This window comes from Alosa alosa, chromosome 7 (genome assembly GCF_017589495.1).
Source record: "Alosa alosa isolate M-15738 ecotype Scorff River chromosome 7, AALO_Geno_1.1, whole genome shotgun sequence".
In the NCBI taxonomy this organism is placed as follows: Eukaryota; Metazoa; Chordata; class Actinopteri; order Clupeiformes; family Clupeidae; genus Alosa; species Alosa alosa.
Window position 1 is genome coordinate 17087101 of NC_063195.1, and position 24256 is coordinate 17111356.

Genomic DNA, 24256 nt, shown 5'->3' on the forward strand with positions numbered 1-24256 from the left:
TTGGAAATATTCTGGCTTGCGACTGCTGATAAAATCTATCTTGATAATGGGTGTATTTTTTGAGGAAAACACCTCTGATTTTTACAGGGTTTGTGCCCACTAACATAAAACATCAGAGTGAATTAGCTGGACATAATCCTAATCCAACCAGCCGCTCAGATTATTTCAGTAACAGCTCAGATTGCGGAGCAGATTGCAGATTGCTTCAATAAGTGGAACTGGCTATACCAGATGCAAGGCGCACACAATCAAACACATCTAGACCAGTATTCTAAAGCTATTTTCATATAGCCTGGCAGGCCATCCTATATCATTGAAATGTATAGTCTGGAATCGAGCCATTCACCTCGCTTAATCCAAGGGGCGGGCAGAGAATTGTCTTTCAAACTGCCTAGGCATGCAATAGGCCAGCCACGACCATATCCATTATCCGGTTAGGCAAAGCGGCAAATACATCCTTCTTCGAAAGGAATGACTTAAGTGCATTGTGTTGCTCAACTTTCAAAGAAAAGCACAAGTCCAACTCCTCCAAAGTTGACGCCAACACCGATTCAAACAACCGCTCTTCGTTCGCCATAGCCACCTTCCTTGTTGTTCACCGTCGCAGGACTGTCGTTATCCTGTTAAGCCCGCCTTAAGACTCTCTAACAAAATAGAGCGCTGTGATTGGATAACATCCACGGTGTTAGCCAATAGAAATTCCTATGGTTTGCTACTAGACGTACAGGCTGAGCAAATTAATTTGCCGCCGCTAGGGTGCGTCTAGATTTCTAGGCTAATTTTAATATGCTCTGCATATTGACTGTGTCCGTAGTGTGCCCAGCTGTTAAGCCTGCCTGACAAGGAGAGCATTGTTGTTATTGTTGATGTTGCCGTTGTTGTTGTGTTGCTAGGCTACTGTTGTACGGGCGCTACTGCAGTCAGGTGGAGTCCGCTACTAAACTCTTGGACAAGATGGCGTCCCAGAGAGAAGACCTGAGGATGAAGTTAGAGGTATGTATGTGTGTGTGTGTGTGTGTGTGTGTGTGTGCGTGTGTGTGTGTGTGCGTGTGTGTGTGTAATGAGGTTAGAGATCTTTCTGTCTCACTCTGTTTCTGTCATGTGTGCACATGTGTATGTGTGTGTATGTTTGTGTGTGTGGCGGGGGAGTGGTAATGTTAATGGAGCCCCTGAGTGGATATGTGTTAAAAAAAAAGGAAGTTTCCCATGTGCACCAGAAAGGTTTTGTGGCCACCAGCAGGGTTAGAACTCCAACTCCAACAGATGCACAGATGTGTGTGTGTGTGTAAGTGTGTGTGTGTGTGTGTGTGTGTATGTTAATGTTCCCCTCTGGTCTTGTGTGGTGTGTAAGGAGTGCTCCAACAGGGCCAACAGCGGGAGATTCTCCCTCAGAGACCTGCTCATGGTCCCTATGCAGAGAGTGCTGAAGTACCACCTGCTACTCCAGGTAACAAACACACACACACACACACACGCACGCACACACACACACACACACACACACACACACACACACACACACACACACACACACACACACACACACACAGAGAGAGAGAGATACACACATATAACACTTATGCTCATTCATAGATCTTACATGACCTCTCATGATCATTGCTTATGTAACAAGAATGATATCAGTTTGTGTGCATGTCCATGTTGGTGTGTGTGTGTGTGTGTGTGTGTGTGTGTGTGTGTGTGCAAGCTATCAGTAAGTAACCGTCTCCGGTTCTTCCTGTTCCTAGGAGCTGATGAAACACACTGTGAACCCAGCTGACAAAGAGAACTTGCGCAACGCTCTGGACGCCATGAAGGTGATGATGGCCCCTTTAAATGCTGCTCGTCCAATTAGCAGTCAGACACTTCTGTCCAAGAGTAACTGTTTCCTGTGTATGGGATGTACAGCATTTGTTAGCATTTTCTGTCATTTACATTTCATGAAGGGTTGTGTAATGGAACAGATTGAAAATGCAAAGCAAGCTGGCTCATGACTTTTTGTGTGTGTGTGTGTGTGTGTGTGTGTGTGTGTGTGTGTGTGTGTGTGTGTGTGTGTGTGTGTGTGTGTGTGTGTGTGTGTGTGTGTGTGTGTAGGATCTGGCCCAGTGTGTGAATGAAGTTAAGAGGGACAATGAGATCATGAAGCAGATTACTTCCTTTCAGCTTTCAATCGAAAACATGGTGAGACTTCATTCATTCATTCATTCCAGACACAATGGGGTTTTGACCAATTCATCCGACTGCACAATTAATTATCATTAATTAATTATTCATTCATTCATTCATTACAAACATGACTTTGAAAACAAGGCTTTGACCTATTCATTCAACTATACAATTCATTCATTCATTCATTCCAGACATGACTTTGGAGGGTTTTGATCAATTCATTCAACAGACCAATTAATTAATTAATTTGTTCATTCATTCATTCATTCTTCATCCACTCTGTCAGGCCACATCCCTTGCACTGTTTGGACGTCCAAAGATAGACGGAGAGCTGAAAGTCTGCACTTCGGAGAAGAAGTCCAAGCAGGACAGGTCAGTTGGGAAGACGCCTTTGCTATCATATCACACACACACACACACACACACACACACACACACACACACACACACACACACACACACACACACACACACACACACACACACACACACATAACTGTAGGTAAAGCTTTAGGTTCAGTAGGAAAAGAAGTCCAAGCAGGACAGGTCAGTTGGGAAGACGCCTCTGCTATCATATCTACTGTCTCCATTTCTAACTGTTCTAAAGGTCGAAGTTCAGACAGGTTAGAAGGGGGGTGTCGTAGTGCCGGTCACTATGTTTGAGTATGCGCTCTGACTGCCGTACCAGTCTCTGCCAGTCTCTTTGGAGCTGCGGTCAAGCTTTAGGTTCAGTGACCCCGGAGCCCCGGGCCGGTTGGGTCCCTGCTCTCTCCCGTTGCTATAAGGGGAAAAGGGCAGTTGAGAGGAGGCCACTGCAGTCCTGTTTTTTTGTTCTAAAGGTCGAAGGTCAGACAGGTTAGAAGGGGAAAAGAGAGTGAGAGATTAGAGATTAGAGCTCCTATCAGTTCTATCTGACCCCCTTCTGTTCTTACGTTCTGACAGATAAGATCCAAGGGCTGCTGACTACTCACTCACTTTCTCTGACCACTCACTCACTCACTTTCTCTGACCACTCACTCACTTTCTCTGACCACTCACTCACTTTCTCTGACCACTCACTCACTCACTTTCTCTGACCACTCACTCTCTCTCTGACCACTCTGATCTGTCTGACATCCCTCCCTCCCTCCCTCTCTTCCTGCCTCCCTCTCTTCCTCCCTCCCTCCTTCTCTCTTCCTCCCTCCCTCCATCTCTTCCTCCATCCCTCCCTCTCCAAAATATATCTATATAAAACTGGATGTTGTTTTATTCCATACAACAAGGCTGAATGGGGGGTGTCCTGTCCTTAGTTAGAATGGATAGCGCTGGAGTTTGGTCACTTGCTGGCTGGATGGTGGCTGGATGGTGTCCTTTTTTTCTTAAACTTTTGAATTATTTGGCCTCCGATACTTCCCTCCCTCCTTTCTCCCTTAGTATAGCTCAGGGATTCCCACAGATGCCTGGTGGTCTACAACGATGGTGGTCATCCCTTGTAGTCCACGAGCAGCTAGGGTAAAATATGTTTTGTATTAGTGTCTCTTAAACTGTCAATAGTGATGCGATGTACTGATGAGTAGTTTTCCGTATTGAACCAACTCAAATTTAAATTAGAACAGTTATTATTGAAATTGTCTGTTTGATCAACAAACAACCAGCTGGCAGTTTTGTGACACGGCTGTAGCTACAGCAGTATACATTTTTAATTTAGCCAACTTCAAAAATGATCACCGTCCGCAACCTTTACAAAGTCAACTATGTTGCATTACAGCTTGCATTTTTTTTGTCTGAAAAATAATTTGAGAAACAGCGCCTCTGCTGGTAAGAAGAACATTATCTTTGGCCCACACTATTTCAATGACTCTCAGCAGACGAGTCCCAGGCTTCATAATAAAAACGACTTTAGTAGACACTGATGAGAATGTTCTTCTTATCATGGAAGTAGCGACTGTTGTTCTCTACACATTGGAGCAGGGATGGCAGGGGCGTCAAGTGAAGACAAGCTTTGGTTGAGATGTGAGTAGCTGGTAGTGGTCAGAATCAGTTGTTTAGCTTGGAATGGTTATGTGAAGGATTAGTTGACATTTTGCATCTGTTCATGTTGAATTGAGTAGAGAGGGAGATGGCATAAGTGTCCAGCTAAGCCCATGTGTGGTGGTCCCTGACTCTGAGGTGATAAATATCACAATAAACAGTGACTTGTCTGATCACTGGGGAATGTATGAGAAGGCAGTAGGTCTGCATGATTTGGGGGAAATAATTGTGATTTTTTTTTTGGACAGATATTGCGTTTGCAATTTGCGATATGATTTTTGCTCAATATTCTAAATGTCTCTTTAAGTCGTGCCACCCCTGATTGGTGAGCACTCCCAGTGCACAAATAAGCACAGCACCCTCGACAGACTGTGAAACTCACCAAACAGAGTTTCAATGCCCCATCATACACTACACCCACCCACCCACACATCAACCAGAAGGGGCACGGGCAAGGAGGATGACACGAATATATAAGTCATAAATGTGACAAAATTAACTGTGCATCTGTAGCTTTTGCGATTAGGATTAGGTAATTGTCTGTTTATCCCTTCTCTTGTCCAGATATGCATTCCTGTTTGATAAGGCCATGGTGGTTTGTAAGAAGAAGTCTGGGGAGAACTTTGAGATGAAGGACCTCATTGAACTGCAACACTACCAGCTCAGGGAGGAGATCTCGGAGAAGGACAACAAGAAGGTGAGACCCTTCCCCCTCCCTCCCTCTGTTTTGCTATCTCCTCGTTTTCTTGTCCTCTCGTTTTTAGACACTTATCATACATGCTTTTCTCACCCCTTCTCATCTGTTCTGAACTGGTCTCATTGCATCCACAGTGGTCCCACTCTTTCCTGTTGATAGACTTCCATGGTCACTTTGGTTATGACCTGTACTTCAAGACCCGGGAGCTCAAGAAGAAATGGATGGAGCAGTTTGAGATGGCCATGTAAGCTCTCTCCCCCCTCCTCCTCCTCTCTCTCCTTCTCTTTCTCTCTCTCCTCCTCTTTCTTTCCTCTTTTCCACTCTGGCTCTCTCTCACATAATCAAGTGTCTTTAAAGGGAAACTTGGCAGGATTTCCCCCTCTGCTGGAGAAATTGTGCATTATGCTATTTCAAACTGTGGGAAAAGGGAAGTGTCCCTTTAAATCTCTATTTCTTGGTTCCTCTCTCTCTTTCTCTCCCTCTCTCTCTGCCTCACCCTCCCTGTCCCCTCTCCACCCCTCTCTCTCGCTCTCTTTCTCTCTCTCTCTTTCTCTTTCTATCTCACTCTCTCTCTCCCTGCCCTGCCTCACCCTCCCTGTTCCTTCTCCACCCATTTCTCCCTCTCTCTCTCTTTCTCTCTCTCTCTACTGTTTCCTCTTCCCTCTCTTTACCTTTCTTTTTCTCAATATCACACCTGAATCTGTGTGTGTGTGTGTGTGTGTGTGTGTGTGTGTGTGTGTGTGTGTGTGTGTGTGTGTGTCTGTCTGTGTGTGTGTGCATGTGTGTGCATGTGTGTGTGTGTGTGTGTGTGTGTGTGTGTGTGTGTGTGTGTGTGCTTGTGTGTGTGTGCACATGTGTGTGTGTGCGTGTGTGTTTTGCCCACCATGTTCTCAGGTCAAACATGATTCCAGAGAACAGCGGTGCAAATGGCCACGAGTTTCAGATGCACTGTTTCGAGGACACGACCTCCTGTAAAGCCTGTCAGATGTTGCTCAGGTGAGGACCAGTCTCTTCCTGTCAGCTTACAATGGAGGAATTGTTATTATTTATTCACATACAATTTTATTGTATTTTATTATATTTTATTTATATTTTATATTTTATTATTTATTTTATTATATACAATTATTTATATACAGTACAATTGGCCTGCCAATGCACTCAGTGCACTCAATGCAAGATGTGACGTTACATCGGATATTCGCTAGTCAATTGCACGTATTGTGTTGTTGTCTTGAGTCTTATATTGCCAAAGCAGGTATTATACAATAAATCTGTACACTTACATACATACATACATTCTTGAATTTCCCCTTGGGGATCAATAAAGTATCTATCTATCTATCTATCTATCTACATATCAATAGACTTTCATAAGAAAAGAAAAATAATGAAGTTGAAGAAAATGCAGTATATGATAGTGTATTTGTATTTGTGTCTGTATGTTTGTGTGCGTGTGTGCATGCATATATGTATGTATGCTCGTTTGTGTGTGTGTGTGTGTGTGTGTGTTTTATTATTATCATTTTGTCTGTGTAGGTTACTCATTGTCCCTCAGGTTGTGGCATGTTGATATATACTGGGCAGCAAGATATGCCCTGTCTCCTTCTCTGATAGTATATTTATCTCTATTTATCTCTCTCTCTCTATCCCGATTTCTCTCTCTCTCTCTCAGGGGTATATTTTTTCAGGGCTACCGCTGCACTCGGTGTAAGATGGCTGCCCATAAGGAGTGTCTGGGAAGGGTTCCTTTATGTGGAAAAAATGCAGGTACTAAGTAAATGTGTGTGTGTGTGTGTGTGTGTGTGTGTGTGTGTGTGTGTGTGTGTGTGTGTGACAGAGAGAGAGAGAGAGACTGAAAGTGTGTGTTTTTATGAAGGTGTGTGTGTGTGTGTGTGTGTGTGAGAGAGAGAGATAGAGCATATTAGTGTTTATGTATGTGTTTGTGTGTGTATGTGTGTGGGAGTTTGTCAACCATAATGTTCTGTGAAGAGGACAAATGAAACCGTGTCAGTTGTTTAAATATAGAACACTCTCTGACCGTTTGCTATGTTCAAAGATCTTACAGGAAGTTGATTTCAAAACACACAAAGCATTCAATAAAAGTTTTTTTTTCTTCTTCAAAGACGAACAATAATGGCTGAGTTACATCATGTCAAACAACAACTTTTCTCTCTGAAATTGATGAGTTTTAAGTTTATCACTATACTGAGGGACATTATCACAATGTACTAAGCAGCAGTACATAAGCAATAAATACTACTGTGTCCTTTGTATTATCATTATTACTAAGTGTAGTCCTTACTGAAAGCACATCTATGATTGAATTCAACTGCTCCAACTTTTCATTTGCTCCACAGAAAACTCTGGAACTCTTAAAAAGGTACGACCGTGGCCCACTGCTGTAAAGCTGTGCATTTTTGTGTGTGTGTGTGTGTGTGTGTGTCTTTTCTGCATTATTGTTTTTGTTTCTGCATATCAAAGGAGTCAAAACTGTTCAGTATAGCTTGTAACTTTTCCAAAATTGTCTTCCCAATAGAGTAAAACTGTGAAGCCTCAAAGACAACCAAAACCAGGTAGGACGAAACCATTTCAGTTCAATGAGGAGTTCAATGAGGAGTCAAACACAGAAATGTGCCACACAAACAAACAAACGAACAAACAAACTAAACAAAATCTCAGATTCAATGAAAATTCACAAATCATGTTGTGTGTGTTGTGTTTTCTCAGTTAAACTGAAGTTTAGATGCTTTGATTTAGTAATATTAAATGAAGAAAATAAAGATATAATTTAAATGATTTTAATATAAATAATTATGCATACATTTTGGAGTGTCATACACTATATGTATGTAGCAGAGCCATCGACTGTTTGGCTCTAACAGAACCAGTTATTTGACCATAATTATTAATATTTCCCATAACACTACTTATGGAACATTTGAAGTTAATATTAATCAGTAGATTTAGGCCGGGATCACATTAGCCAGCGGCAAGCCGCAGGTTTCCTATTGTTCTCTATGGTTCGGCAGCGGAACGGTGGCAACGCTGGCGTAACGCTCACGTTGAACAAGCTGAGTGTTGAACTTGGTTCAATTTTCAAAGTGCAACGCGAGCGTATTCAATTGACCAACCGTTTGTGTTGCTTAGGAACGAGATAAAACTTATTATGGTCTGAGCGTTGCGTTACGTTTGCCGCTGCCGCTTGCTGCTAATGTGATACTCGCTTTATAATATATTGCCTTACAGTCTTACAATGTAATGATATCCCTGAGTAAAGTGTGGGTAACACTAGTATTAGCAAGGTTGTTACTGAGTGTGATGTACTTATTTGCGTAGTTACAATGATACAAAGGCTGTCACTTACAGGAAGGCTACACCACCAGGCACTGAACTGAAGCGTTCCCTTCGCGCAGCGTCTACTGCAACAATTAGCTTACACTATGATTAACGGTATTTTTTTTACGCGTCACGAACGGAGCGCTTCAGTTGTGGACCCAGCGTAGCTCTGGTGTTACTTTCTGTAGTCGCCACTTGTTTCATGACATCGCTCCTTGCCTGCCTGTGAGGTCACTTCCTGTCATTTGCCCCTTCCCTTGCCAGGTCTGCCTAAAATGGAGGTATGTGAGGAGTACTACGGTCTGCCGCCACCCCCTGTGGCTTTCGGCCAACCACTGCACCTCTCTCTGGGTGATGTCATCGAGCTGACACGGGCAGAGGTGGAGCTACAATGGTGGGAGGTGTGTTGGGGTGGGGGGGGGTCAAAGGTCACACGAATACACACGCATGGTTGGACATCTGATACGGTCCGGCGTTGTGCAGAAAATTGGTGCAGTGTGCACAGCACTGCCAACACCGACCGACATTCATGTAGAATCGCTGATGTAGCCATTGGTAAAAGGGTTACTCTGATCGGCTGTTTAGCCAGCCAATCTGTTGCTCTCATCGGCTGTTTAGCCTGCCAATCTGTTACTCTGATCGACTGTGCCAATCTGTTGATCTGATCGGCTATTTAGCCTGCCAATCTGTTACTCTGATCGGCTGCTTAGCCTGCCAATCTGTTGGTCTGATCGGCTGTTTAGCCTGCCAATCTGTTACTCTGATCGGCTGTTTAGCCTGCAAATCTATTTCTCTGATCGGCTGTTTAGCCTGCCAATCTGTTGCGAGGGAGAGGAAGATTGACTAAAGCGGCCTAACCATTGCTGTGTGTGTGTGTGTGTGTGTGTGTGTATCTATCTATGAAGGTTTCGAGAGGGAAGTTTGTGATGTGTGTGGTGTCTAGCTGGTAAGAAAGCCCTCGAAATAGCACCAACTTCCTCACCTCTAAAATAAAAGGTGGAAGTTAAATTGACACCGAACAGACCAGCCTCAAGCATTCTCTCCATAGACAAAAACTAGAGAACAAAAAATGTTTCCCATGTTGTGCAATGCATTGTGTCTTAACGTGTGTAAAATATACAATTGAATGTGTGTAGTTAAAGTGTCATTACATGTGTGTAAGTGTATAAATGTGTTGTATGCTTGTATGAGTTTGTGTATATTGTGTTTGTATTGCTATGTGTGTGTTTAATTGTCCTTGTTAATATATGACAGTGTGTGTTTGTGTGCTTAAAACCATATGGCAACGTGTGTTTGTTGTGTGTGTGTGTGTTTAATTTTGTTTGTTAATATATCACCGTGTGTGTTTGTGTGTTTAAAACCATATGGCATGGTGTGTTTGTTGTGTGTGTGTGTTTAATTTTGCTTGTTAATATATTACTGTGTGTGTGTTTGTGTGTTTAAAACCATATGGCATGGTGTGTTTGTTGTGTGTGTGTTTACAGGGCAGGAATGTGACCGCAGGTGAGATGGGCTGGTTCCCCTGCACCAAAGTGCAGCCCTTCAGACCGGTGAGTTCTCACTGGACCATAGTGATCACATGACACCACGGCCATTGTCATTACGATGTATGGGATTGTTTTTAAGTGAAATGAATGAAACAGAACTGAAGGAAATCTGAGTCACTATCTCTCTCTCTCTGCGTGTGTGTGTGTGTGTGTGTGTGTGTGTGTGTTCTCTCTCTCTCAGACCCCTACACCTGATCTCTCTGGGTTGCCCTGGTGAGTGAAACACTTCATAAACACTGGATAGGCCATGTACAGTTTATACAGACACACACACAACCATTTCAGATAGCACAAACAAAATAGCATCAGGTAAGCATGAACATACTAACTTCCGAATAGTCCAGATCTCTTCCAGGTGTTGTTCATGTCCAAATAGGTGACTCGTATATATTCATAATGACATAATGTGTATGATGCAACAAAAATGTCCATATATACAGTATATATGCATACAGTATATAGCATGTCTACAAATGAAAACTAGCCCATATCACTAACTCTGGCTTACTTGCAGTACCTTGTTTGTCGATTAACGAGCATTGTCCTTATTAAATAAACAAATAAATAAATGAAATTAATAAAATACTATTTTATAACAAACTCCTCTGTTCTCAACGCAGGTTCGCTGGGAACATGGACCGTTCTGCGGCCAAGAACCTTTTGATATCCCGATCGGACGGAACCTTCCTGGTCCGACAGAAAGATGGCGGAGAGTTTGCCATCAGCATCAAGTGAGTGGACAGACACAGATGTAGAACCCAAACACAAACAGGAAGTCACGATAGTCATGGTGATTGTATGTAGTGTCTGTTGGCCTTTCTTTAACTTCTAATAAGAGGGTTACCACTTAATCCACATTTCTACTAAAAATTCAAGTTCTTGTTCTAAATTGCCCTTATGAAGGAGTGCTCAAAGCAGCCTTAATTAATTTAGTCATCATTTAATTAATCACTATTTTAATCAGCAGTAGTGTGTTTTTAGCTAAAACGACTGTGCCACCTAGTTAAAAGCCTACAGATATACTTTAGAAACACCAACAAAAAGTTGTTTTATTTTTATGAATATTAAGAGTATAATCTATAAAAATAAAACCAACTATTCCAGATTATAGAAACCCCCTCAGCTTATCACAGTGGTGTGAATGGTGACTGGCGTGAGAACGTTTCCGTTGTGAGGAGTGTGCAGGGTGCAGGTTTTGCACAATTACTCAAGTTCATCACTACCCACCCACGGAACCCTTCAGACCTGCACACTCATGTGTGCTTCCAGGCAGCTGTGCACTTTCAGTTCCATAGAGAAACTAATAAACACACACATGCGCGACATACACACACACACACACACACACACACAGACAGGTATGACTGTACTCATGTACCCTCGTCTAGTGTCTACAGTGGCACAGACACAACCGATATGACTGGAACATTACAGCATTTTCAACTAAGGGCCTCCTTACACCAAACAAGTCTTTTAACTAATGCCCCCCTATTCAAGCTTTACTCAAAAGACTCCAATCTTCCAAGAACCTTTCCCAAATCTTGTCAAAGTTGTTTGATGTAAAGGAGGCCCTAATGGGTCAGTGGTAGTGTAGTGGTTAAGGAGCTGGGCTAACATACTGTAGCCTGAAAAGTTGTGGGTTCAATTCCCAGCTTCCACTGTTGTGCCTTGAGCAAGGGACTTAATCCCGAGAGGAGATCTCGGGAGAATGATCCTTGTGATATAATTAACATATGTAAGTCGCTTTGGACAACACTGTCAGATAAATGTAAATGTATTGTCCCTCTCTGCTTGCCTTACCTTCTCAGGTTTAATATGGATATCAGACACATCAAGATCACGTCGTCTGAAGGCCTCTTCCGCATCAATGACAAGAAGGCCTTCAAGGGTGTTGTGGTGAGTGCAACCTTTCGATCGATAGGTTGATGGATGGCAAAACATTTTTTGGTAACAATTTTGGTATCTTGACAACACTAACACGTATGTACACATACAGGGTCTCCCGTATGATTGATCAATAGAAACTATCAGGGCGGTGGTAGTGTAGTGGTTAAAGGGATACCAGGCAAGCCTGATGCTTTTTCTCTATGAAGCTCCCCCTACCGTCTGTACGTGTCGATACGTGTGCGAGCCCTCGCTCGGTCTGAAGCTCTTTTCCTTTTCTTTGCATCTTCTGTCAAGGGTTTTCGCATGCTTTTTCGCCGGCTTTGCCATTATACACACATGTGCAACAATCGCTAGCATTTCGTTAGCCTGCCTCTGTGCTGGGGATGCAGGATGTAAACTGATCCTGCTTCTCGCAATGTCTGAGACTTTGTGAGACTGAAGGTCGGCGGGTAGGATACACCGAACTTGCAAGTGGGATATTCTTCCTACAGGCAGTAGGGGCGGGCGAGAGAGTCTTCATATGTAATGAGTCATTTAACCATATACTTACGAAGATGATTAATTAACATGAAAACGTTGCCTGGTGTCCCTTTAAGGAGCTGGGCTAGCGAGCAGCAGCCTGTGAAGTTGTGGGTTCAATTCCCAGCTACAGTTGTGCCCTTGCACAGGCAATTAACCCAGAGTTGCTCCAGGAACAATGTAATCCCTTCTAATATACTTAAGTCACTTTGGATAACAGGGTCTGCTAAATGCATAAATGTAGATACTATAGAGATTGATTGGTTGATTGATTGATTGATTGATATTATAGATTGATTGATTGATACATAGTATACACCCTATCTAAATAAAAGCCAGTCATTTAATCAATCATTATTTTAATCAGCAGTAGTGTGTTTTTAGCTAGTCTAAAACGACTGTGCCACCTAGTTAAAAGCCTACAGATATACTTTATAAACATCAACAAAAAGTATAAAAAGTGGAGTCTTTTTGGTGGTTTTATTTTTATGAATAATAAGAGCATAATCTATAAAGATAAAACAAACTATTCTTATCAGTGTAAGAAGATTATAGAAACTATTGTGGTGGTGGTAGTGTAGTGGTTAAGGAGCTGGGCTAGTGAGCAGTAGCAGTAGATTGATTGATAGATATTATTGATTGATTGATTGATAAATATCATTGATGGATTGATTGATACATAGTATACGCCATATCTAAATAAAAGCCAGAGATACAAAAAAAGATTGTGTACTGCTCCACAGCTCCAGCTATTCTGTGCCTGCAGAGGTTATGGATAGGTCATGACACTGCAGTCTTCACTGGTTCACCGACTGCCTTTTTCCATCACATGTCTTTCTTTTATTTTTTTCTTGCTGCCTAAGCAACAAGCTGCTGAAGGTCATCATGAGTCACTGGAATTTTTCTCTTTATTTATCATGAGAGATGATGTCATCAGGGTGCTTGTGACCATGCCATCAGTCTGCTGAATTTGCCTTTCTTGTATTTAATCTCTCTCTCTCTCTCTCTCTCTCTCTCTCCTACCACACACACACAAAATATTTTACCTGAAATTCTTTCTCTCACACCTATGGAAACACTCTCACATTCACCACACACACACACACACAGGAAATGGTTCAGTTTTATCAGCAGAACTCTCTGAAGGAGTACTTCAAGGATGTGGACACAAGGCTGGTGCTCCCTTACAAACTCCCAGAGCAGACAGGCGGCCCAGCTGCACTACCATCCAGGCCAGGTACACACACACACACACAAAGCAAATAAAAAAACAGACACACATGCATGCACACACATACACACAAACAAACAATAAAGAACTAAAGAGCACACACACACACACACACAATAAACAATACAGAATAAAGAGCTCACACAGACACAAACTTAAATACAAAAGATCATACATGTACACATACACACACTATACAAGAGCACACATGAACACACACACACACACACATAAAACACACACACACACACCTCGTCTCTTTCTTTTCCCCCTCTTGCCAGACCGTTCCAGCGCTCGTTACTTCGGCACAGCGAAGGTGCGTTACGACTTCTCTGCGCGGGACCGGTCGGAGCTGTCACTGCGGGAGGGCGACACCGTCAAGATCATCTCCAAGAAGGCCCACAACGGCTGGTGGAAGGGAGAGGTTTACGGGCGGGTAAGCACTCACACACGCACACACACTCACTTTGAGACAAACACACACACACACACATACTCTTACAGACACACACACACACGGCTGTCTCTTGACAAAGATACCTGCCAAATACATAAGCAATAGTAACCATGACCACACTGCCGCCTCCTTTTCACAAATAACCCTGTTCTGTTTAATCAGGTGGGACTGTTCCCAGCCAATTACGTGGAGGAGGACAATTCCGACTACTGCTGATTGGACAGATCCCTTGCCCACCCCTCACCCCCTCCAGGAAGAAAATTCATCCATGGAATATTCCAGATCACATCGCTTTCAGTCAGGAGGTCAACGCCAAAACTTGTAGGGAAGTCAGTTTGAGGGGAAGTAGGCCATGTATTGAGTTAAAGGTCAAAGGTCAGGACTCACCTAAGCCTTGGTTTCTTGAACCCTTTGGTTTGGATTGAACTTGGTTCTCCTAGATATGAATACTCATCTTGACTCCTGAGGATATAATACTGATTCACTAAGTTTTGGCTTACAGGACTGAGTTTCAACTTTAGTTTCAAGTGAATCATTTGAGTCAGCGAGCCTTGTACTGATTCACTGTCCCATTTCAGAAGCATTCATTTCATCTTTTGGATTTGCAGACACACTTCTGCTAACTTCCACCTGTTGGGTATTTAGTCACAGTTTATCTGGGCATACCAGGTCTTTAGGGTTTTGAATTTGACAGAAAATGCAAAAAGAAAAAAGTAATTTAAAAAATGTATCTTTTAAATAATGACAAAATTATTTTAAAAAATGTGTGTGAAGAATGTTGAGAGTATACGAACGTGTCAGGGATGTTGCTGTGTTTGTGCTGCTGTTATGTATAAGGAAGAGGATCTCTCCAGTGAGGGCAATGAACTATTTATGTCTTTTTTAAAAAGTAGTGTTCTGTTAACAGCAGAAGAAAAAACGATTAAATAAAGTCACATTTTCAACGTCGCCATGACTGCTCTTTTTACTGCTACGGCTGCAAAAATCATGTTTGAGAAATAAAGGTTCTAGGGAAAGACAATCAAGGGATGTTTTTGATTTTTCTTATTTATTTCCAAAGGATATCAAAATAAAAGCATCACAAAAAAACAACTTGCATCTATCCTGTATCATGATCATATACTCCGTAACATACGTTATTCCATAGTCATGTGTGCATCTGGGTTAGTGTGTGTGTGTGTGTGTGTGTGTGTGTGTGTGTGTGTGTGTGTGTGTAATTAAGTTAATATGTACTAAATATTTACTGAAGTAATATTACAAAGGAAAGAACAATGTTTTTGGAAATGATGGTAGGTATGAAAGAGAACTGCAAATTGAGTGTGTTTGTGTGTGTTTGGAGAGTCTTTCAGCGTGTTCCAACGGTCTGAATGTCATCCCAGTACTGTCATCTACTGGTAGTTGTGCGAACTGTCGTACTGACTACTGGTAGTACAGTTCCAGGTTCATCCCATCATGGATCTCATCTGAGCAGCAGAGTCAAGGCATGCAGACATGTTGGCTCAAAAAACACTCAGTTTCAACTTCAACACTTCATTTTAACTGGGTATACAGAGAAATTGCCGGTAGACTCATGTCATATTTAAAGCGCCTGGACGTCACAGCATTGATTATCGAAAATGTACTGAAATGTTTTGTAAATATTTTGCATACATTTTCCATACTGGTGTCTCTATCAAAATAGTTTGAAAAGAAAATTGAAGAGGACATACATCACAACCTGACTGAATCTAAGAGAGAGGAGCTCTTAAACGAGGATGAGCCATATTGTATCGTTATCGATATACCAGTAGAATTCCTCCCAATGACAAAATTCTCATATCATTATCACAATATGGAACAGGAAAATGTACATATCTAATATCAGGCAATGTATATATCTAATATTAGGTAATGTATATATCTAATATTAGGTAATGTATATATCTAATATCAGGCAATGTAAAACACTGTTAAATGTACTGTGTGTGTATGATCTCACAGATAAATGTTTACATGTGTGATTTCACATTTCATAGGGCATCTGATTCATACCAGACAAAGGATACAGTCTCCCAACGTGACATGGTCCTTAAAAATTGTGTACCTGTAAGGGAAAAGATGTGAATAACTCAGACCCTAACTTCTCACACACTCACACACACACACACAACTAACAACGAACGATTCCCAGAATTTAGTAATGAACCACAGGACTAAGAAATACAGATACAGATACCTGCTCTTAGTCTACACTCCTCTGCAATGTAGGCTACTCTACAACATATGTGAAATGTACGCTATTTGAATTAAGAAGGCAATTTCTTACCAACAGAAAAATGTGAGGAAATAAACGTGTTACCTCTGAATTCTCAACAATGGAAACTCTACGTATGCACCGCTGACTACTATGCATATACAAATAGGTAATGAGAGTGAGAGTGAGAGTGTATGTGTGTGTGTGTGTGTGTGATAGAGAGGAGGGACAGAAGGAGTGTGTGAGAGAAAGAGGGGAACCATCAGAAAGCCAAGAGATCCCTTATGTCCATTCTCACCATTTCTTCAGGACAATCTTGTCCCACCGGGTGCCGGTCTGGGCGGCGATGAGTTTCTTCAGGTCTCCAATGGTGTCCTCTGAGCTAAGGGCCAGGGGTCAAGGGTCACACGGAGGGATGGACAACACTGCTGCCGCTAGCCATTTTACTGTACACTCACAGACACACAGAGAGACTGACAGACAGACCCCCACCAACCCTCAGACACACACACACACACACACACACACACACATATTCGTACATATACATTCAAACGTCAGACAAACCCCAACCAACCCTCGGACACACACACACACACACACACACACACACACATTCGTACATATACATTCAAACGTCAGACAAACCCCAACCAACCCTCGGACACACACACACATATTCGTACATGTACATTCAAACTTACATACATACATAAATACATACATACATACACACGGGCAGACCAACAGACAGAAACATCTGCAGGGCTCACACGGAGGGTTGCTGCCAATTCTGCTGCTGTGGCTAAATTTGCTAAAACCAAAACACTTACTGCGGGGCAACCATGGTAACTATGTTTAGAAAGTCATTACAGAACAGCCGCTCCTAAGTCTTTAGTCGCCAACATTCTAATTTTAGGATAACCCATAAAACTGATATATATGATGGATACTGTTCATGTCGACAAAAACTCTGGAATATATATGAGACATTCTCTTATTTTATGGCACTATAGAAATAAAAACAGAATGGACATTACATTTGAAAAATTTAAAACTATTTAAAAATGTAATTGAATATAATCATCATAGATATCTTGCCCTGGATTCAGGTTACATTAAGTAAGTATAAGTATAAGTATATATACTTAAGCACACTTCAGCCGTGGCCCGAACCGGCAACCCTCCGGTTACAAGTCCAGAGTGCTAACCAGTGGGCCACGGCTGCCCCAACTTTAGCAATAGTCTGCAAGTTGTCTTGTGAAAGAATATGTCAGTTGTGATTGTAGGCCAAGTTATCTTAGTTGGCTAAGCCTTAGCCGCCAAGGTGTAAAGTTTGACACCATATTGGCCTGTATGACTCATTTCTCCACACTTGCCTTCCCGTTTCCGTTTCTTGTGTTACCATTTACTGCATTTACCTAGTGCTTTTAGTTGTCCATAGGCAGATACTGAGCTGATTGGTTGAAACGTTTTCACAGAGACAGAGGTTTGAAGATCATCTCTCTGTAATGTGCCCTAGAAACACCAAATTAAACTGTAACACCGAGTCACAAAAGTTAATGGGGATAAATGTGACAAAGGATACTTGCACTTCACCCGGACCTTTTTGCCCAGACGATCGTTGCACACCACTTCAATCATCTTTTTGCAAACAAACCTTTTTAAAAAAAAAAAAAATAAAAAAAAACATGTAAACATATCTGTCAGGTCAGGTAAACAACACACACACTTGAACACTAAAATCAATGTCATGGCTGCTATGCACTGCAAGGTCCATATAGCCTTAGAGCCCTTATTAGACATTCTCTGTCCATACCATGCAAGCGTTACCTTACAAGCTAATGTTAAGACTTGCCGTCAATCTATCAGTGAGCTAACTAACTTAGCTATCACGACAGAAATTATGTTTGGGAGTGCTACATACTAGTTATGGAACATGTATACTACACAACTTGATTTGACGCAAACGGAATGAAGGTTGGTACACCATATAGATTTAGTTGATATACACAATGCTAATATTACTGGAATATCGCTGTTGACTGACGTTCAAGTTCCTGCACATTGTAGGGATCTGAGAATATAGAGGCAGAGCATGATTCACGACTAAAACGAAGTTTCCCTCGTATGGTTGACAACACAGAGATCTTATAGTATATAATAAAATGCTTACCAAGATTAAGAAGTTAACGTTACCCACTAATTCATAAGACGAAACTCGCACGTTTGGTCTTGTGTGGCGGAAAACAAACGTACGTTACAGAGAGTGACCAATGCTGTGCTCTGAAAAATGAGTGACAGTGAATACTGGCCAATGGCTTATTAGCTTTGTGGGGAACCGGTTATGTCAACAATCGTGCTATCCTGTCGTAGATTCACTGTCGTAAATACACGGACATTCTGTGTTAATACCACAGCGCACCAAGCTCTTTTCATATCAGATGTCAACATCAATACTTATTCAGGAAATATACATCTAGCCAAACAGTTGACTGTTCCAAATCCCAAATCATACATATTGCACTTGTATCAAATACCTTGAATAACCAGAGCCTGTAGAAAACAGATGTATGGTGAACCTGCCTTTACCGCTCTCTGTTGGTGGAAAATGCCATAACATGATGATCCATGGGAAAGGGTGCAGTTTGCTACGATAAGGAAGGAAAGCAGACTTGCATACACATAAAAGCAGACAAAAATGGCAGACGATGAAAAATTACCGTCCGGATGGGAAAAGCGAATGAGTCGCAGTTCAGGTAGGTAATTTACAGGATTTAGGGCTGGCTATCTGTCAGCGTCGCCGATGCTGCTGCTCAACATTATGTCATCCAAGGAATTCAACGTCTGCGTTCATGACTAATGATAGCTAACACTAGCTAACTGCAGCATTGGCACGGGTCTGTCTGCATGTAGAATAGACCGCGCACTTAACGTAGCACTAAAGGTTGCTAGCTTAAGAAAATGTTCCTGCTATTCTATGATAAAACAAGTCGCATTAAGATTTGTTCTACACGAGACGCTTTTTAAAGCATGTTAACTTTTAAGTTTGGATTGTTATGCTAGCTGCCGCTAGCCAGCTAGCACTCGTTGTGGTCAGGGTAGGCTTAACGTTAGCTAAATCAGCTAGCCACTTCTGTGGGTTTCCCCCATAACATTTCACGTATGGTGCAAGTGTGTTGTTTGATTGTGATGATTTAATGAGTGGTTGGACGTGGGAAGAGTTTGTGTTACACTGGGCAAATAACACGGCCTGACAAATGTGTAACGTTAGTACTTGCGCTGCGAAACTTATCCCTGTCTTCATGCCTATGGCGCGAATAGTTACTTGGGGTCCATTCATTCAGGCCCAGCTAACTCTAACGTTATCTGCATCGGCTCCGTTACATTCAAGCATCCCGAGAGGTGTGCACTGCACCACTTTCAAATCTCGGCCATCTCTATCGCGATGTATGTTAGGCATACATTGATTAACCACTATATAGGGTTTAAACAGTTATCTGTTTAATGCTTAACAGAATTTTGGTCTTTAACACCTCAAACGGCAGCTTTTATCATATTCATGTCGATTACACACCATACCAGGAGGAATTTGAAGATGACCCCAAAAACTAGTTGCCTCATAAAAGCATAACTCAGTGGCAAAATGTTGCATAATGTTCCATTTTGCTTTAAACATATTCATGTCATATTCTTCCTGTTATACTTCTTGTGATTTTCCTCCTCCATTTTTCTGTCCTTTTCCCACAGGCAGGGTGTACTACTTCAACCACATCACTAATGCCAGCCAATGGGAGCGGCCGGTTGGCTCCGGCGACGGGCGAGGGGACCCCGACAAAGTGCGCTGCTCTCACCTGCTGGTGAAACACAACCAGTCACGGCGGCCGTCGTCATGGCGTGAGGAGAACATCACCCGGAGCAAGGAAGATGCCCTGGATCTCATTCAGAGTAGGTGGTGGAGAAAAGAATATGCATGTGCTATTTTAAACGGGGCAATAGATAGCACTCTGACAGACAGGTGCAAGTGAAAGCATTTGGTCCCATTCAGAGCAGATATTGAGAATGGCCTACTTTACAAGGGTATTTCAAAGGATCAAGGATTTGGGGTTGGGTGTGGCAGCATCACATTTGACATTTCACTATAAGTTTGAACCTAAAACAGAATGAAATTAGGCATTCATTTTTTCTTCATGAAGGCAGCAGTAATTTTGCCGCATTTTTAGTCCAGTTAAATAGCCAGTCTTTTTGTCCTACTGAGCAAAACATTGGAAGCATAATAAACATTTGGCCTGAAGTCTGTTCAGTATCTCCACTAGCAAACTCTGATGCAGATTCTAAGCTCAAGATCTAGCATTCTCAAGCCGGTGTGGTGAGCGTTCTGAGGCATAATGGCTGCCATGCATCACCCTGGTGGGTGCTACACAATGGTGGTAATTAGTGAGATTCCCCCTTCACTGTGAAGCAGTTTGGGTATCTTGAAAAGTGCTAGCCTAAATACAATTTTTGTTGTTGTTGTTGTTGTTAGGCCGTTGTTGTTAAACACAGTTAGTTATGACCCTGAAGCTGTGCTGTAGGTATGATCATGCTACTACTACATGCTACTGTGTTTAAGTGAATGAGGGGCTGTTGATCATGTGTAAGCTGTATAGCAGTCTCTCAAGTAGCTGATTTTAAAGGAGATTTGAATGGAAGAGAATGAGATTGATTGAAACAAAGTTGGTGTCAGTATATCTTAGCTGTTTACATGCATTTACTGAAGCTGTGGCATCACAAACATTCTTGGCATTTGTTTGTTTTTCATTATTGGTTTTTACTTGTCGAACCGCGAGCATCACATGTGTTGTTACTAATTATACCACAGCTGGGTGTGGTTGAACAATTCATTCACTTCTGATTGGACAAGAGGCAACAGCCTTGTGCCCAGCCTTCACCCTACTCTCACTTGTTTCATGTTGCTTTGACATGTGAAACTCCTCTGGCCTTGCATCTGCACTGTGTGAAATGACTCTTTGTGTTGTTAATGTGTGTCAGAGTACATCGAGAAGATCAAGTCCGGTGAGGAGAAGTTTGAGAACCTGGCCTCCCAGTTCAGTGACTGCAGCTCTGCCCGAAATGGAGGAGATCTGGGCTTATTCGGTCGAGGTACGTCAACAACGCACACACACACACACACATACATACACATACAAACACACACGTACACATACACATCTTTATTTGGATTGACAGAGTTAAAATATCACACTGAGTTAAAATATTTTGTGAATAGCCAGAAATTATAATGCATGTGAACACTTAAAATATTGTGGTTGTAATATTTATTGTTGGGGCATTTTTCACATACTGGGAATTATGTTTTTCATTATTGCTGACTGACAATTGATGTACACACAGAAGTACAAACTTTAGTTGATGTATCAAAGACGCACACATACACTTGCTCGCTCGCTCGCTCATTGTGAAATACGTAAATGCAGCTGAAATTGTACAAACCTCAATCAAAACTAGAAATGCAATTCCGAGGAATTACACGAGGGGATGCAATCTGCTGGTTAGGGTGTTGGTGGGGCTGTTGACCTTGTGATACCTGCAAAGGTGCTTTTGGAGTAACCAAATTTGAATCTTGTGTGACATGGCATTCTTGAGATATAACACTCAAGGTGTTTTTGACCTTGACATTTGACCTTCAACCTCCAACATCAACTCACTTCATCTTTGAGTCCATAAAAACACTCGTATCAAATGTGAAGCATGTACGTCAAGCCGTTCTGGAGATATAATGCTGAATGCATGAGATATGGCTGGGACTTTTATTTTGACACACAGGAAACACTTTAACAGGATGTGTAGTTCAGGTAGAGCTAGATTGTATGCTTAGAGGCTGAGACAGTTGAATTCCTCACAGGTGACACCTGTGCCAGTGTTCTGATTAGCCTGGGAACTGCTCTGAGAACTACTTAACGAGCGCAGCTGGCTCTATTATGACATCACAGCCCCCATTCAAGTCTATGGGGGAAAAATATCTCAAAAAGTATAAACTTCTCAAAAATGAAAAACGGATAGGACGGTAAAGCCTTGGAAGATCTACGGAACGGTGTTTGAACCAAATTTGTACGTTAAGCGGTTTGGGCTGAATAGCGCGCACAAAAAGGTAAAAAAAAAAAATAATAATAATAAGAAGAAGAAGAAGTTTTTCGGATTTCAATAGAGGGGATGCATCCCCTCTAAATACACACAAAATCAACAACAACAACTTGTAAAGTTTGTAAATACAGTGTAGAGATACCTGTACACACATGTACTGTATATAAATATACCTGAATACACACACAGACATTTTTTTGTGGGTCCAACACTGTGGGAATACTGAAAACATACACACACATGCACACACACACTGATGTTGGTACTCTTGTTTGTGGTCTCCAGGTCAGATGCAGAAGCCGTTTGAGGATGCCTCGTTCGCTCTGAAAGTAGGGGACATGAGCGGTCCTGTGTTCACTGATTCTGGAGTTCACATCATCCTTCGGACTGGTTGAGGTCGTACTGGTGGGGTGGGAATTGGGGGAACCCCCCCCCTGTCTCCTCCAGGCACAATCCAACTCCTCTAACCTCTCCACAAAAGGATTGAACACAACACACACAAATATATATACATACAGATCTACATGAATGAATGCACTGCATTGTCCTTCCCCTTTAAAAAAAAGGAAGAATCCATCTGTCATGACTGTTTCCAATGGTGGACCAGGCTGTGTCCCTCCGCATCCTTCTTCTTGCCTTATGAGTCCCAAAGCTGATCTTAGCTCATGTCATCACATCAAATAAAAACTTTTTCCAAAGTTTTGCCTACACCTTCCAGTTAAAGGTGCTATAAGCAATGTAACACGGTTTCTAAGCTAAAACATTTTTTGTCACATACAGCAAACATCACCTCACCATCCACTAGCTGCCTGTGCCCCGGATACACTGTAAAAAAAAAACGCGGTCTCCGTGGACAGCCTAGGCTCCAAAAACGGCCACAAACGGCAACAAACTTCCAGCAAATCACAGACGAGATGCGTGTTTGGGAGTAGGGATGGGCGATATGGCCTAAAATCCATATTGCGATAGCCAAAATGCGGAATTTTTAAAAGAAAGAAAGAAACGTAGTATGTAGTTTTGAGAACAAGTATTGAGCAAAACTGTTAATACATAATGTTGGCGCTAAATAAGATTTAAGTACACTTGCTGCAGAGACTTTTAAAAAGAAAAAGCTTGGCAATGCTGGTATTCAGTGACATGTTTCGTTTTGAGGTGGTAGAACAGATTACTCCACAGAACTGTTGCCCCACACTACAGCAGGGGTGGGCAAACTTTAGTTCTCATAATGATCTTTGCTAAGTTTCTTGTAAAAAAGGAAATAGTAATTATCAACAATGACAAGCCAGCTGGAACCTGCCGCTCTCTTTATTTCCCTCTGGTGTGTGCTCAAACGCGTTCACAATTAAATGTAGTAGCATAACGTTCAAGTTATATCTGCTGCAATGGAGATTACAAAGAGTATCATCATCACTATGTAACATGCTGTTTTGACATTGTAAACGTTTTCTAAGAAGATTGAAAAGCAGTTTGCCGTAAAGATAACTATTGCGAAGAAAAACAGAGCAGCCTATGATGACCAAAGAAGAAAAATTGAGCAGCCTATGCAACCAAATAAAATGATGACCAAAGAGGAAAAGTTTGCTGCTGCTCATCTGAGCAGCCAATGATGTTGCACCAAATCAAAATGCTTGCTCTACATTTCATGGGTAGATGCCATGATTAAAGTGAATCAGGCATCGTTTATATCACATATCGTTTATATGTCCATTACTATTTGGGAGTAACGGGAGGGAGGGGGAGGGAGTATCTCTAGTCTAGCTCTGTTTTGTTTGAACGTCAACAGAAGTGACTTTACCCTGCATCGCATCTAGCACCTTTAAAGGACCAGTATGTAGGAAATAATGGAAAATAAACTAACCATTCCAAAAATGATCACCATATGTTGTCAGAGAGTAAGGAAACACGATGAATTTAAGTAATGGCTTATTTGACAACATTACTCTAACCTGTAAAACCCATGAAAAAAAAATGAGTTATGGGGCGGAATCTCTTGGAATTTTCGTTTATGTTTTGAACGATTAAT

General features: G+C 41.9%; 3 protein-coding genes across 5 annotated transcripts in view; 2 read left to right on the forward strand and 1 right to left on the reverse strand.

The window, feature by feature from the left end:
• Positions 1–14804, forward strand: part of LOC125298630 (proto-oncogene vav-like) — a 31649-nt gene extending 16845 nt beyond the window's left edge. Inside the window, exons 10-28 of one of the 2 annotated variants that reach the window (XM_048249446.1) lie at positions 894–993; positions 1352–1447; positions 1749–1817; positions 2095–2181; positions 2456–2541; positions 4744–4876; positions 5011–5120; positions 5771–5872; positions 6552–6646; positions 7237–7259; positions 7416–7452; positions 8480–8496; positions 9700–9765; positions 9944–9975; positions 10383–10493; positions 11571–11658; positions 13279–13405; positions 13681–13835; positions 14019–14804. In XM_048249446.1, coding sequence (XP_048105403.1) covers positions 894–993; positions 1352–1447; positions 1749–1817; positions 2095–2181; positions 2456–2541; positions 4744–4876; positions 5011–5120; positions 5771–5872; positions 6552–6646; positions 7237–7259; positions 7416–7452; positions 8480–8496; positions 9700–9765; positions 9944–9975; positions 10383–10493; positions 11571–11658; positions 13279–13405; positions 13681–13835; positions 14019–14072 — 1588 coding nt within the window. In that variant the 3' untranslated portion in view covers positions 14073–14804. Of the gene's footprint in view, positions 1–893; positions 994–1351; positions 1448–1748; positions 1818–2094; positions 2182–2455; positions 2542–4743; positions 4877–5010; positions 5121–5770; positions 5873–6551; positions 6647–7236; positions 7260–7415; positions 7453–8479; positions 8617–9699; positions 9766–9943; positions 9976–10382; positions 10494–11570; positions 11659–13278; positions 13406–13680; positions 13836–14018 lie in introns of both variants that reach the window. The other variant, XM_048249444.1, reaches the window with a different exon arrangement.
• An 81-nt stretch (positions 14805–14885) lies between these two features.
• Positions 14886–18672, reverse strand: ubl5 (ubiquitin like 5). Of its 2 annotated transcripts, none has more exons than XM_048249501.1 (5): positions 18630–18672; positions 17678–17749; positions 16388–16471; positions 15902–15939; positions 14886–15319 (listed from the first exon to the last, which is right to left on the reverse strand). In XM_048249501.1, the coding sequence occupies exons 2-5, from the start codon at positions 17731–17733 to the stop codon at positions 15276–15278; spliced, it is 222 nt and encodes a 73-aa protein (XP_048105458.1). In that variant the 5' UTR covers positions 17734–17749; positions 18630–18672; the 3' UTR covers positions 14886–15275. The 2 variants fall into 2 exon arrangements, with proteins under 2 accessions (XP_048105458.1, XP_048105457.1); XM_048249500.1 differs by lacking the exon at positions 18630–18672 and adding an exon at positions 18266–18374.
• A 16-nt stretch (positions 18673–18688) lies between these two features.
• On the forward strand, positions 18689–22931 carry pin1 (peptidylprolyl cis/trans isomerase, NIMA-interacting 1). Its single transcript, XM_048249499.1, has 4 exons — positions 18689–18848; positions 19840–20037; positions 21121–21231; positions 22519–22931. The coding sequence occupies exons 1-4, from the start codon at positions 18791–18793 to the stop codon at positions 22626–22628; spliced, it is 477 nt and encodes a 158-aa protein (XP_048105456.1). The 5' UTR covers positions 18689–18790; the 3' UTR covers positions 22629–22931.
• The last annotated feature ends 1325 nt before the right edge of the window (positions 22932–24256 follow it).

Bases quoted from the DNA above. Each gene is read 5' to 3' on its own strand.
- ubl5 (XM_048249501.1), bottom strand. From the start codon at position 17,733: ATGATTGAAGTGGTGTGCAACGATCGTCTGGGCAAAAAGGTCCGGGTG. The intron at 16,472-17,677 runs GTATCCTTTGTC...CCTGGCCCTTAG, and splicing joins AAGGTCCGGGTGAAGTGCAA to CTCAGAGGACACCATTGGAG. The intron at 15,320-15,901 runs GTATCCTTTGTC...TCTGCTGCTCAG, and splicing joins CCATGTCACGTTGGGAGACT to ATGAGATCCATGATGGGATG.
- pin1 (XM_048249499.1), top strand. From the start codon at position 18,791: ATGGCAGACGATGAAAAATTACCGTCCGGATGGGAAAAGCGAATGAGT. The intron at 18,849-19,839 runs GTAGGTAATTTA...CTTTTCCCACAG, and splicing joins GCGAATGAGTCGCAGTTCAG to GCAGGGTGTACTACTTCAAC. The intron at 21,232-22,518 runs GTACGTCAACAA...TGTGGTCTCCAG, and splicing joins TCTGGGCTTATTCGGTCGAG to GTCAGATGCAGAAGCCGTTT.